General features: G+C 40.3%; 1 protein-coding gene across 3 annotated transcripts in view; it reads right to left on the reverse strand.

The window, feature by feature from the left end:
- Positions 1-207: 207 nt before the first annotated feature.
- Positions 208-15,701, reverse strand: part of LOC127574629 (sterile alpha motif domain-containing protein 12-like) — a 102,601-nt gene continuing 87,107 nt past the window's right edge. For 2 of the 3 annotated variants that reach the window (XM_052023787.1, XM_052023788.1), the window contains exon 6: positions 208-4,964. In XM_052023787.1, coding sequence (XP_051879747.1) covers positions 4,942-4,964 — 23 coding nt within the window. In that variant the 3' untranslated portion in view covers positions 208-4,941. The remainder of the gene's footprint in view (positions 4,965-15,701) is intronic. The other variant, XR_007956939.1, reaches the window with a different exon arrangement.

Consider the following 15,701-nt stretch of genomic DNA (forward strand, 5'->3'; position numbering starts at 1 on the left):
CAATATTAAGGAAAATCACAGAACATTTAAAGGAGGATAACCATGGAGAGAGTAGGACCCCTTGAGAACCAATGGAGCAATCTGTGCATGGGGCTAGAGGATTAAGGGATGACGTCTTAAATTAATGGTTCTGTTTTCGCTGAAGATGTGTGAATATAAATGACAAGTATAAGTTTTGTCTATTGCAAGGAAACAACAAACTCACTGTCTGAATCACTCTACTTTACTTGAAATTAATGAATATTAATACATCTAAAAACAAATATTAAAATATTTGGTACTCTGGAAAATGCATATACAATATTAAATTCCAGCCACTCAACATGAAAAGAACTATTGATGCTAATTATAAATACTATAACCATTACATCTTTGTGAACATCACATTTTTATACATGCATAAATAAACAGTACATCTTTCTTCCTTCCTACAAACTGCTCTCAGATATTAATTTCTATTCCCAGAGCTTCACTGTTCTATTTCATCACTTTTTAGTTTGCACATATTTCATATAGTTATGTCATTGAACAGGATAAATTGCACCACAGTATTTTAAATCTTTGTTCAAATAAGACATTTACCAGAGCAATATAATTCTTAATTGGATTGAACAGTTTTCCAGTTTAATAGGAAAACACAAGGTGCTTTATTATATTAACAATTGGCATTAGCAAAACGTTATTTTAAAAACAGTCTGTAGCATAATGGTATGTCCTAGTGCACAAGAACAAACGCAGTTTGTCTTTCTGGAAACAAAATGCATACTTTCATTCGATAAACTTGCTATGATTTAATCTTTCGATGCTGTTGCCAACAGCTGTCCTGACATGCACTGTAAAGAAAAACTTAAACTACTATCTACCAATTTCATAGACCAGGAACTACAGCAACCAATTTCCAAGCAGCAACCGTGTTCATGTAGATGACTATTACAAAGTACTCAAGCAAAATTTTTCTCTATGAGATTACTGCTTGGTAACTATTTCTATGCATTTGTTCTTCGCTATAATGGCTATTGAAGAATTCTGTTAAAGAGAATAGTGAAAACAACTGGTAGAAAACTTAGAAACCGCTCATAACCCAAGATAGAAAAAAATCATTATTTTCATTTGTTCAGTGTACTGCAACTTTTGAAATTAAAAAGTTTAGAAATGATTATACAAACAGAAACCACAATTATTGTAGAATCTTTTTCAAAAGTGCAACTGTGTAAAAAATATTTTAGAGCCTGTTAAGTGTTCAGGGAAGTGGTCTAATTAACACTTCAAGTCATTATGTTAACAGCACCAATACTATAGGGTTAACAGAACACTGAGGTCACTTAAATTCACTTAAAATGAAGTGGTTAAGGAGACAACCAGAAGGAAAAGACAACAGAGGGGAGGTGGAAGCGAGGCAGACGATAGAGATGGTGGAAATTGGCTCTGAACTTAATCACCAATTTTCTTCAATTTTAACTTTTCAATCAAAGTTAGCAGATTTGAAATAACATTTCATATACGTGGTGGCATTATGGAATTTTTATTGGGCTTTCCATCTCAAATAAAAATTTCAATTAAATTTGAGAGTTCCTTTTTCTACTTTTGTTTGGGGTGCGGAGGGTAATGAAAATTCAAACTGTTAAAATTCTGGTAAGCCGTAAATGGAAAGATGATATTCAGCACCTTTGCCATTGCTTTTCAAAACAACCTGAGCTTTATCGGACTTTCAAAATCACTTTGTTGAATCTAATTCAACCTTTGAGTTAAAAAGAAACCATTGCCCAAAGTCATGATTCATGTCAACCTATGGTAACAGGTAACATACTACCAGTACATATTATTGACAATGATCACAAATAACTGATTTACATGTTTAGCTTTGGAGATCTCTATGACCCAACCCTGCAAAGATTGGCTATCTCAATTCTGAACAGATGGCTAAAACATGGGATGTTTCATACACAAGTCTGATGCTAGTGTGTTTAGCCATTGAGACATGTCAAGAATATTCATTTCACTTTTGGATTTAGCTCCTATATCTGTTCCTAATAACACTTACCCTTGATTTATGCATTAATTGCTTGGCTGAAGAATTTCATAAACTGCAGGTAAAAATTGGCAGTCTTTATCATTATTGAAATATTACTTTTCATCTCGTCAGGTTATTCAATAGGACTATATTCACATGGAGCAGCTCTGCACTCCTTTCCTCGGATGCTAGTATATCTTCAAAGGATGATTGGGGCGGCACGGTAGCGTAGTGGTTAGCGCGACACTATTACAGCGCCAGTGATCGGGGTTCAATTCCCGTCACTGTCTGTAAGGAGTTTGTACGTTCTCTCGTGTCTGCGTGGGTTTCCTCCGGGTGCTCCGGTTTCCTCCCACATTGCAAAAACGTACGGGTAGGTTAATTTGGGTTTAAAGTGGGCGGCGCGGACTCGTTGGGCCGGAAGGACCTGTTACCATGCTGTAAGTAAAATTTAAAAAATTTAAAAACTTAATTTAAATTTAAAATAAAATTAAAAAAAAAATTTAATTTATGATTTGAAATACACATAATTTAACAATGCGCACCATTATTAATGTATATGGGAACTAAAGTTGCTAAAATCCTTTTCCCTATGCAGTGAATTTTCTGGATAAAGCATTTGGAATGGAACAGAAATCATTGCTGTACAGTGTGCAACTGTCCCAAAAATAAAATGCCTCCTGTATCTGCCAAATTTCATAGGAGGACCTCAAATACTGTATGGAAAGAGGGAGCAGGAAGGATTTTCAATGTATTCACTGGTAGGGAGCACAATCTTGTTTAATAATTCCCAATGTCTGTTTGTTTTTTCTTTCTAGTATGAGCCAGGAGTTTCATTTCAAAGTAAAGTCAGAGGAGATGGAATTTAATAGTGCTAATTACCAATTGTATCTGCCAAATGCGCTTTATTTAGGGCGTGCTTTCAGATTATAATTGACCCACATTGTATATTGGTATATTCAACAGATCAAAGGAACGTAGGAACAAAATTAGGATATTTAACCTCTTGATTCAATCTAATCGTGGTCTGGTGTGAAAATTCGGGGAACAAAAATTCATCAGTCCCAGATTTAAAATTAACAGTTGACCTAACAGCAATCGACTTTGGTGAGAGTTCCTAATCTCTACCATCCTCTGTTTCCCAATTTCACTCATGAAAGATCTAGCTTTTTTTTAAATAATGCTTTCTCCCTGAGCAAAATATGCTTCTTAAAATGTGTTGTTCAAAAATGCTCAGTACTCCTAGTTTAGTCTAACCAAAGCTTTGCATAATTGTGGTGAAATTATCCCTTTATAGTCCAGTCTTTTCGATGTAAATGCCAATGTTCCATTTTGAAATTATCCATGACACTTCAATTAATTATCCAGATGCCACAGTCTTGCCATTTGTTCAATTTGTGAATAATCTTTATAAATTAATGTCCCATTTACACTGGTTATATTCTTGCTCATCTTCGTATCATTGGTAAACTTAGATATGTGTCTTTTGATCCATCATCCAATTTACATAAGTGCAGTTATTAATTCTAGCCTTCACACAAAACCTCGTGGTACCCCATTAGTTATATCCTGTCAATTTGAGTACCTACTTCAATCTCAGTGCTTTCTCCTGTGATTTGGCTAATTTCCTAGCCAGGTCAGTAAATTTTAGGGGTCATCCATATGCAAGTCACCACATGCAGATTATATTAAAGTGAAAACAAGAGAAAAACATTAAAGAGTAGAACTCTGTAATATACACTAAAAATACTTGAATCAAACAGATGGTTATTTGCAAGCTGATTTCATATGAATTATGCATACTTCAATTCAGAAAATAAATCCAAAATGCTAGACATTACCTTTAGACTATGGAGTAAATTAAAAATCACATTTATATATTGGATTATAACATTGCACCATATTGGGTGATTTACAGCTTGTTTAAAGAAGGAACACATTATACAGTTCAGTTTATGGTAGCAAGACTACACTCTTAACGACCTGCAGCAAGCATTTTAGGAAAAATTGATATTATTTACCTGCTGTCTATTTTTTGGATGGCATATTGCTGCAGACCAACACTTTTTTCACCACGTACGAATGACAAAATGTCATGCCAATTTAAAATAAATTGAAGTTTTCTGTTTTCGCTGTGCAATTTTACTTTAAGTAAATGTCAGTATAAATCCAAAGTTCTCCAATTCTGTTTATGTTCCCAGATGTTGCATCTAATTCAATGAAGTGGTTTAGATGATGGACTTCTCTAAAAAGCATAATGGAGAAGAGGAACACTGGGGATAAGTGACTAATCTGTATTAATAGTATGAACATGAATGCATGTTAAGGAAAGATTTTACACCCCGCAACTTCAGTTTGCAAAGTAATATTATGTCCTGTGAAAAACCCTGATTGCGGAGGATGGTATCACTTTGAATTCAACACTCCAACTATCATGCAGCAAGTGCAAAGGCAATAGCCACTATCCTCTCACCTGTGCTCCTTCCATTGGTTGGTATTTCTCTGCACACAGTCATTACAGAACTTCATTTTTATTATATTATTTCTAAAATAAGTATCAACTTCTGGCGTCAAAAGGAAGAACTTATGGGTGCAATATTTGAACTTCACACAAACTGAACCTTTATCACACAACACCACTGGGATAATCAAAGGTTTTTAGTTAAATATCTAACTGCTTAAAAAGATTGACCATTAAATAATCAAAGTTCTTAATGAGTCTTTGAATGTGGAAGGGTTGAACAATATACATGATGTACATTTGGGTCCCAAATTCCATCAGTTCTCAAAAGCTTCTGGAAGAATTGCTCAGAATAGTGGTTTTCCAGTAGTTGATAGCTACCATCCTGCAGTGGGAGCAGAGATTGGAAAGCCACAAGTTTTCTGTCCTTGTGTCAAGAATGAGAAACAAGAGCTTCAAAAACTTGAAGTTATGGCGAGTTTCCCAGAGAGGCTGCAGGAAGAAAAGAAAAAAATGAAGTCACATCCAAGCACAAAATATGGTAGAATGTATATGATCTAAACAGCTGAAGTTTAGAACAGAACTCAGGGCTAATCTCCTCTCCTCCCCCTCCCCATCCTTTATTCCACAGTCGACTGCCCTCTCCTACCGGATTCCTTCTTCTTCAGCCCTTTCCCTCCTCTACCGATCACCTCTCAGCTTATTATATCTTTTCTCCCTTCCCCATCCACCTACCTTCCTCCTCTCACCTGGACTCACCTATCCCCTGCTTGCGTGTGCTCCCCCCCCCTCCCCCTACCTTCTTATTCTGGCTTCTGCCCTCTTCCTTTCCAGTCCCGACGAAGGGTCTCGGCCCGAAATGTTGACTGTGTATTTCCCTCCAATGATGCTGCCTGACCTGCTGAGTTCCTCCAGCACTTTTTGTGTATTGCTCCAGATTCCAGCATCTGCAGAATGATTTGTGTCCCAGTGATAATGTGACAACTTACATTTGGGATTGGTATTGGTTTATTATTGTCACTTGTACTGAGGTACAGTGAAAAACTTGTCTTGCATACCGATTGTACAGGTCAATTCATTAAACAGTGCAGTTACATTGAGTTAGGACAGAGTGCATTGAGGTAGTACAGGTAAGAACAATAACAGTACAGAGTAAAGTGTCACAGCTACAGAGAAAGTGCAGTGCAATTAAGTGCAAGGTCACAACAAGGTAGATCGTGAGGTCATAGTCCATCTCATCATATAAGGGAACTGTTCAATAGTGTTATCACAGTGGGGTAGAAGCTTTCCTTAAGTCTGGTGGTACGTGCCCTCAGGCTCCTGTATCTTTTACCTGATGGAAGAGGACAGAAGAGAGAATGACCCAGGTGGGAGGGGTCTTTGATTATGCTGGCTGCTTCACCAAGACAGTGAGAGGTAAAGACAGAGTCCAAGGAGGGGAGGCTGGTCTCCGTGACGCGCTGGGCTGTGTCCACAACTCTCTGCAGTTTCTTGCGGTCCTGGGCAGAGCAGTTGCCGTACCAAGCTGTGAAGTATCCAGATAGGATGCTTTCTATGGTGCATCAATAAAAGTTGGTGAGTGTCAAAGGGGACAAACCAAATTTCTTTAGCCTCCTGAGAAAGTAGAGGTGCTGGTGAGCTTTCTTGGCCGTGGCATCTACGTGATTTGACCGTGGCTGTTGGTGATAGCATCTTTAACAAAATTATTCCAAATACACCAGAAAACTGCAGTGACATGATATCAGCAGGTTGGTGCGGGGGGGGGGGGGGTGGTGATGTACAATACTAAAACTTCCCCAAGCAGTGAGCTTCAATCATGATGAATTTAAAGGGGAAAGCCAAGAGAAGCTGAGTGTGGTGAACCTTTGTAATTCTCTTCCCTGGAACATTGTGGAGGCTGGTTCATTGGAGTATTTAAAGAGATAGATACAATTTTGAAAGATCAGGGAATTGAGAGCAGGTTAGAAGGGCAAGGCAGCCTACTCCTGCCCCTAGTTTCGAGTGTTCTTATGAATGTGCTGTCAGGAAGTGATCACAACCAGTCTGCTTTCTTATGGGAAATTCAAGTTCAGGCAAGCCAGAAGGGGAGGAATAAAGAGAAAAAAAATTAAACCATGATGTTCTTAATCATTTTTTAAATTTAATTTTTTAAAATAAGTACTCCTTATAATTTAGTCACCAAAGCAAAGTAAAATTCAAAATACTTTATTTGAAATAGTTCCTTTCATTAGGAAAGACATCAGATCTACAGTGTTCCATGTTTAGCATAAAAGCATTGGTGAAAAGTGATGTTATTTCTTAAAAATGTCACTTGGTTGACTGATGTCAGATTTAGGCAGTGGAGTTAAATGATAGAGTGATATATTTTCAGCAAGGTATCTTTGCTTTCGAATGTTCCTACTTCCTGTGCGTAACTGTAATTGTCAACGACACTCATCTCTAATTGTAAACCTATTAGCTGTTTCTTTCCTGGAATGTTATAATGTTATAAAATAGTGAAAAATAAAGAAATGAAGAAGTTTTTGACATGTTAAATTTTCCTACCCTCCTCCCTCTCCCCCCATGACAAGATGGTAGTCTTAATTTTGGTTCCTCTCAAACAAGCTTTATTTAAATAGTATCTTAAATTTAAATATTCCAAAGAAGAAACACAAACGTATTCCACAGAAACATAAACACGGTAGGCCTGGTTTTAAATGGCTCCTTCAGGAGATGAACCTCAATCTCTTTAAGATTTGGCTGTTGAGTTGAAGTGGCAGTTTATGAGAATATACAGTATTATAAAAGCCTGTGGCGACAAGGGCTGATGGCTAGAGGACTATTAAAGAGCTGACTGCCATTCATGTTGCTGCTAACAAGGCTGAGTGACATTTAAGAAATGGGACTTGATGTGACAGTCTCCCAACAAATAGATTATCTGGAATAGATAAATCACTGCCGAGTGTTCGAAGTGCTACATGCAGAAAGATCAACTTTTATTATTTACTTTCTGCTGGAGGTTTGAAGACAACTTTTGAAACTCATTGGTAGACTGTGTGACACTTTTTCCAAGACACCTACACTCTACCAACATTTATTCTGACATCTTTCACCTAAAAAGTGAAAGCTGTGGTACCCTAAGTTACCAAAGTTAGTGCTTGGTAATGAGAATTACACCAAGTGTGCTCAAGGTCTGCAGTGGCATTGGGAGGAGGAAATGAAAGCAGGTACAGTGACATCAGCTGCTCAAGGGAAGAGAGTGAGATGGCACCTTCTCCCTCCGGATCGAAGATCTTCTGAAATGGGATCTTCTATGTTATAGGAGAACCAGTGTACCTTCCAAAAGCAAATAATTACTGATGCTGGCCAGACAGCATCCGCAGAGAAACAGTTAACATATCAGGCCAATGACCTTTCATCATCTCACAATGTGGTCATCTCTACAGTGGAGAAACTAAATGCAGATTGTATGATCTCTTTGCAAAACAGATCTGTCCAGTCTGCCTGCACTTCCAGTTGCTCTTCAGTTTAATCCCCCTATCCCAATCCCATCTGTCCTGGGCCTCCCACACTGCTCCAGCAAAGCCTATTACTAGCTCAGGGAGCAGAATCTCAGCTTCCAGCTAGGCACCTCACAGCCCTTGAGACTCTACAGTGAATTAGATAATTTCTGATGCCCAATCTTTCCAGATGGCGTCAGAATCAGCGCGTTCTGAAGAAAAGTCACTCATCTGAAACTAATTCAGTTTTTCTCTCTCCACAGATGCTGCCTGACCTCCTGGTCAGCATTCTCTTTGATTTCACATTTTCAGGACCTAGAGTTTTCTGTTTCACAGCTTCACCGTTTTTTTGTTTTCTCTCTCTGTCCTACATACACATGTGAATTAGGAGCAGGCATGCAGTGGCATGCAAAAGTTTGGGCACCCCTGGTCAAAATTTCTGTTATTGTGAATAGCTAAGTGAGTAAAAGATGATCAAAAGGCATAAAGTTAATGATGACACATTTCTTTAATATTTTAAGCAAGATTACTTTTTTATTTCCATCTTTTACAGTTTCAAAATAACAAAAAAGGAAAAGGGCCCAAAGCAAAAGTTTGGACACCCTGCATGGTCAGTATTTAGTAACACCCCCTTTGGCAAGTATCACAGCTTGTAAACGCTTTCTGTAGCCAGCTAAGAGTCTTTCAATTGTTGTTTGGGGGATTTTTGCCCATTCTTCCTTGCAAAAGGCTTCTAGTTCTGTGAGATTCTTGGGCCGTCTTGCATGCACTGCTCTTTTGAGCTCTATCCACAGATTTTCGATGATGGTTAGGTTGGGGGACTATGAGGGCTGTGGCAAAACCTTCAGTTTGTGCCTCTTGAGGTAGTCCATTGTGGATTTTGGGGTGTGTCTAGGATCATTATCCTGTTGTAGAAGCCATCCTCTTTTCATCTTCAGCTTTTGTTTTACAGACGGTGTGATGTTTGCTTTCAGAATTTGCTGGTATTTAATTGAATTCATTCTTCCCTCTACCAATGAAATATTCCCCATGCCACTGGCTGCAACACAAGCCCAAAGTATGATCGATCCACCCCCGTGCCTAACAGTTGGAGAGGTGTTCTTTTCATGAAATTCTGCACCCTTTTTTCTCCAAACTTTCCTGTGTCCTCACCACAAAATTCAGCATCAGAAGTTTGCAAAGGAACATCTAAACAAGCCTGATGCATTTTGGAAACAAGTCCTGTGGACTGATGAAGTTAAAATAGAACTCTTTGGCCGCAATGAGCAAAGGTATGTTTGGAGCAGCAAGCTTGAAGGGCCACATCATCAACCCCTGTCCCTACTTATACTGCGTTTGTTAATACCACCATTATTGAAAGACTTTTGGAGCTTCATCTTGGAAGTTGATTGCAGTGGACAATATCTGTTCATCGGGAGAGAAAGGAATCTGGATGTAAATTAGAAGTCTGGGAAACTAACTGGAGCTGCAGCATGTCTGGCTCCAATTCATTCTGCTGGCATTCATTGGTACAGGACAATCATTAAACACCCTTTTGATTGTTTCATTTGTTTGGCGTGAAGTCCTGTGAGAAGTTTTACTACATTAAAATCGTTTTACATTAATACTATATTAATGCAAGTTGTTACATGTGATTATATAGAAAAGTACAAAATTAAGCTTCTTATAAACATTGTGACTTTTGAATTCTGTTTGAGGCCTAATAGTTAGCAAACATTTTAAAAAAATTGCAGGCTAGTTAGCCTTGCATTTGTAGTGGAAAACTACTTGAAAGCTATTCTGTAGAATCAGCTAATGTGCATGTAGTACAGATGTCATGACAAGTAATCAGTGTTGGTTTCAAAGTGAAGTGGATCACATCCAACTGATCTAGAATTTTTTTTTCCCTGGGGTAAACTGAACATGTACTTTGAACTAAATAGTGTGGAGTTGGGTTTGACGGCATGGAAAATTGTGGAAAACATTGAAGGGAAGGAGAGGTTATTAAAGTCTCCAGAATAAAAAAAACAGGATGGAGAGTTTAGAAATGGTTAGGAAACTTAACTTCAGGCAACGTGGGGATGTCTTCAGAATCAGTTTTATTATCACTGAGATATGCAGTGAAATTTGTTTTTTGTAGCAGCAGTATAGTGCAAAACATAAAAATTACTATGTTACCAAAAAAATAAACAAAATAGTGCAAGAGAGGAATAATGAGGTAGTGTTCATGGGTTCATGGACCGTTCAGAAATCTGGTGGCGGAGGGAAAGAAGCTTTTCCTGAAACATTGAGTGTGGGTCTTCAGGCTCCTGTACCTCCTCCCCGATGGTAGTAATGAGAAGAGGGCATGTCCCGGGTGGTGAGGGTCCTTAATGATGGATGTTGCCTTCTTGAGGCACCACCTCCTGAAGACGTCCCCGATGGCAGGGAGGGTTGTGTCCGTGATGGAGCTGACTGAGTCTACAACTCTCTGCAGCCTCTTGTGATCCTGTGCATTGGAGCCTCCATACCAGGCTGTAATGCAACCAGTCAGAATGCTCTCCACCGTACATCTATAGAAATTTGCGGTGAATACAGGATTGCTCTATTTGAAATGCACACAGAATATTAAACAAGGTAAATGAGTTTATAGCGCAGATTGAAATTGGCGGGTACAATGTCGTGGGCATCACAGAGACGTGGCTGAACGGAACAGAGCTGAGAGATAAACGTCCAAGGATACACATCCTGTTGAAAAGATGGGCAGGTGGGCAGATGGGGAGGGGTGGCCCTGTGGGTAAAAAAATGAAATAAATCGGTAGCAAGGAGCGATATAGGATCAGAAGATGTAGAATCTTTGTGGGTAGAGTTGAGGAACTGCAAAGGTAAAAAGACCCCGATGGGAGTTATGTACAGGCCTCCGAGTAGAAGTCAGGATGTGGGGTACAAAATACACCAGGAGATAGAAAAGGCATGTGAGAAAGGCAACATTACAGTGATCATAGGGCAGGCAGATTGGGAAAAATCAGGTCAGTAGTGGACCCCAAGAAAAGAAATTTATGGAATGGCTACGAGATGGTTTTTTCAGAGCAGCTTGTGGTGGAGCCCACCAGGGAACAGGCAATTCTGGATTTGGTGTTGTGCAATAAGGCAGACTTGACCAGGGAGCTCCAGGTGAAGGAACCCTTAGGAGGCAGTGACCGTAATATGGTAGAATTCATCCCGCAGTTTGAGAGGGAGAAGTTGAAATCAGATGTAACGGTATTACATGAGTAAAGGTAACTACAGAGGCATGAGGGAGGAGCTGGCCAGAGATGATTGGAAGGGGGCCCTAGTAGGGAAAACAGTGGAGCAGCAACGGCAGGAGTTTCTGGGAGTAATTCGGGAGACACAGCAGAACTTCATCTCAAGGAAGAAGCAGCACAGCCATGGGAGGACAAGGCAACCGTGGCTGATAAGTGACGTCAGAGATAGCATAAAATCAAAAGATTTTATATGGCATACAATATGGCAAAGATTAGTGGGAAGCCTTTAAAAACCAACACAGAACAACTTAAAAAAAACAATGTGGGGAGAAGGTGGGAAAATTGCAAATATATCATCGCTGTTTAAGGAGGGAGGCAAGCAAAAGACAGGAAATTCTAGGCTGCTTAGCCTGACCTCAGTGGTTGGTATGATTTTAGGATGAAATTTCAGAGAACTTGGAAGTATATGATAAAATAAGGCAAAGTCGGCACAGTTTTGTTAAGGGGAGATCTCATCTGACAAATCAGTTAGAATTCTTTGAGGAGATAACAAGCAGGTTAGACAAAGGAGAGTCAGTGGATGTTACTTACTTGGATTTTCAGAAGGCCTTTGACAAAGTGCCGGAGACGTGGCTGCTAAACAAGATAGGAGCCCATGGTTTTAGAGGCAAAGCACTAGCACGCGTAGGAGTTACTAGTATGGCTGACTGGCAAAAGGCAGGGAGTGGGGATAAAGGGGTCTTTTCAGGATGGCTGCCGGTGACTCGTGAAGTTCCACAGGGTTTAGTGTCAGGAACACAACCTTTCACTTTATACGTTAATGATCTGGATGAAGGAACTGATGCTTTGCGGCCAAGTTTGCAGATGATACAAAGATAGCTGGAGGGGCAGGTAGTGTTGCAGAGGCAGGGAGTCTTCAGAAGGACTTTGACAGGTTGGGAGAGTGGGCAAAGAAGTGGCAGATAGAATACAGCGTAGGGAAGTGTGGGTTTATGCACTTTGGTAGGAAGAATAAAGGTGTAGACTGTTTTCTAAATGGGGAGAGAATTCAGAAATTGGAGGTGTAAAGGGACTTGGGAGTCCTAGTGCAGGATTCCCTCAAGGTTAACTTGCAGGTTGAGTCAGTAGTAAGGAAGGCAAATGCAATGTTAGCATTTAAGAGGATTAGAATATAGAAGCAAGGATGTACTGCTGAGGCTTTACAAAGTGTTGGTCAGACCACATTTGGAATATTGTGAGCAATTTTGGGCCCCCTATCTAAGGAAGGATGTGATGGCCCTGGAGAGTCTACATGAGGTTCACAAGAATGATCCTGGGAATGAAAGGGTTAACATATGAGGAGCTCATGATGACCCTGGGCCTGTATGTGATGGAGCTCAGAAGGATGAGGGGGGATCTTGTTTAAACCTATCGAACACTGAAAGGCCTGGATAGAGTGGATGTGGAGAAGACGTTTCCATTAGTAGGAGAGTCTAGGATCCGAGGGCAGAGCCTCAAAATAAAGGGACGTCCATTTAGAACTGAGATGAGGAGGAATTTCTTCAGCCAGTGGGTGGTGAATCTGTGGAATTCATTGCCACAGAGGGCTGTGGAGGCCAAGTCATTGGGTATATTTAAGACAGAGTTTGATAGGTTTTAGTTTGGTTACTGGGTGAAGACGGGAGAATGGGATTGAGAGAGAAAAAATAATCAGCCATGATTGAATGGCGGAGCAGACTCGATGGGTCGAATGGCCTAATTCTGCTCCCATATCTTATGGCCTTATGTACACCATGATTTGCACACATCGAGTTCACAAAGCAAAACTGGGTTGCATGGAAGTAAAGCCAAATTAGCTAGCTGAATTGACAACCCGCCTGGGAAGAGGAAACAAAGAGGAATAATGAAATAGGAAAAAAGCCATCTGAGTAGTGACTAAATGAATTAGAAGAGTCCGTTTCAAGTCCCCTGCAATTTTGAATCTCTGGAGTTGATTTGGGAGGCAAGCAATTTATGAAATCCAGCAATGCCAGGCGATACTATAAAAAGGGTCAATAAATAGCACTCAAAAATTCAGAACTTAATCACACAGACAGATGAGCAATGTCAGATGAATTTTGCCTGCAGATGAAAATGTAATAGGTTGCCTTTGGAAATAAACGTGCACGATAAAACAATCCCATTTTCCACACACCACGACTGTAGACCAGGACACATCCATATTGGGTTACATCAATGACTGCTTTCCCATTAAGGAAGGCTACCACATTTTCTTAAATTGCCTCCTTTTGTTTTTGAAGTGATCATGGCAAATACTTCCATTCTGTTGCTGGACTTTCAAGTTAGTCATGGCAGGGTTGTAACATTTTGGGATTAACATACATTCTATGCATTAATTACGGTTCTCCTTCATCTTCCCTCAGGGTCGAGGATAATTGCTTCCACTGCAGTTCTGTGGGTCTGAGGTGGCTGATGAAGCCATTGTGGGATCCATAGTCTTCCAGAGATGGGGCAAGGGGAGCACAGCAGAACAGGTGTGTGGGGTGCATGGGAGGACGGGTACTCCTTTGCCATTTAGATTTGGCTTCTGCCTGCTCCAGACTCAAGGTTCTCAATTCAACCACAGATGTTCCTTCTTCATTTTGAGTGATCTTGGGCCAGGGATTTCAGTGAGTTGGTGAAAATGTGACATTTTTTTCCTGACAGTCTACAAGGAGCCCTTGAATAAAGTAGACCCAATTTGTTTGAGCTTTTTATGATTCACATGGATACGTCTCTATATGCACCATTCAAAGTTAGGAAAACATATACTTCACAGGTGAGGAACTGGACGATGGGGTGGGGACAAGACCCGTAGGAGGAGGACTGGAACTCAAGTTCAGTTGGGAAAAATTGAATGGGATAGATTTGTGGACAAGGATTTCCCACGTGGCTGCAGCAACTGTTGGATTGCGACTCGAACTGACACAGAGGGTAGCAATCACCAAAAGGTGAGCATGTGAGCTTAATGTAGGTAAATAACGAAAGATTCATTCCATCCATGGGCAAAAGCAGAATTAGGAAATAGAAAGCAAGGATTCTCATCAGCACAACTGAGAGGGGAGGAGGAAAGTTCTTGAGCAAAACACTTTTAGAAAACAGATTACGACAACTTTATTGCAAAGGAAGTTCAGAATCAGGTTTATTATCACTGACACATGACGTGAAATGTGTTGTTTTGCGGCAGCAGTACAGTGCAAAGACATAAAAAAATTTATAAATTAAAAATAAATAAATAGTGCAAAAAAAAAGGAATAATAAGTTAGCGTTCATGGATCATTCAGGAATCTGATGACAGAGGGGAAGAGGCTGTTCCTAAAATGTTGAGTGTGGGTCTTCAGGCTCCTGTACCTCCTCCCTGATGGTGGTAATGAGACAAGGGCATGTCCCAGATGGTGAGGGTCCTTAACAATAGATGCAACCTTCTTGAGGCACCACTTCTTGAAGATGTCCTCGATGGAGGGGAGGGATATGTCTGTGATGGAGCTGGCTGAGTCTATAACCCTCTGCAGCCTTTTGTGATCATGTGTATTAGAGCCCCCATACCAGGCTGTGATGCAACAAATCAGGATGCTTTCCACCGTGCATCTATAGAAATTTGCAAGAGTCTTTGGTGACGTACCAAATCTTCTCAAACTCCTAATGAAGTAGAGCCGCTGGCATGCCTTCTTTGTGACTGCATCAATGCGTTGGGCCCAGGATAGATCCTCTGGAGATGTTGATGCCCAGGAACTTGAAACTGCTCACCCTTCTCACCACTAACTCCTCAATGAAGATTGGTGCATGTTCTCCTGACTTCCCCTTCCTGAAGTCTACAATCAGTTCCTTGGTCTTGCTGACATTGAGAGGTTGTTGTTGCAACACCACTCAACCAGTTGATCTCTCTCACTCCTGTACGCCTCCTCATCGCTGTCTGTCTGAGATTCTACCAACAGTAGCGTCACTGGCGAATTTATAGATGGCATTTGAGCTGTGCTTTGCCACACAGTCATGAGTGCAGAGAGAGTAGAGCAGTGGGTTAAGCATGCATCCTTGAGGTGTGCCTGTGTTGATAGTTGGTATAAATTTGAAAATGAAGACAAATTCTTTGAGAAGGGGAGGAATAAACAGAGTTGGGAATAACAACTTCAGGGGCTAAATGAAACTTTTGGAAGTCTGAACTGAGGGAATGGTTCAGGATGATGTGTTTGAGAAGTCCTCTCAAACACCAAGCACATGACCTTTTGTATGACCTTTGGATTTAGTTCAGGTCAGTCTGAACTGCAGTTGACCCTGGAAACCTAAGTACAGATCAGCTCTAAAATGACATCACCAGTTGTCACTTTCAAAACGAGCCAATTCCCAAAATAGTCTCCAAGGAGAAAGTCAGCTTGAGCCTCTGGAAGCACAACTGACCGGGGAGCTTTACCATCCTTGTGAAGTGCAGAGTGATTCTGGTGATGGTTTATAGAATTATTACTAGTTACAGTAGTACATCTTTCTTCTGTTACTATTAATTGCAGACCAACCACCAGCTATTGGTTGAGGGA

This window comes from Pristis pectinata, chromosome 9, assembly GCF_009764475.1.
Source record: "Pristis pectinata isolate sPriPec2 chromosome 9, sPriPec2.1.pri, whole genome shotgun sequence".
Lineage (NCBI taxonomy): Eukaryota > Metazoa > Chordata > Chondrichthyes > Rhinopristiformes > Pristidae > Pristis > Pristis pectinata.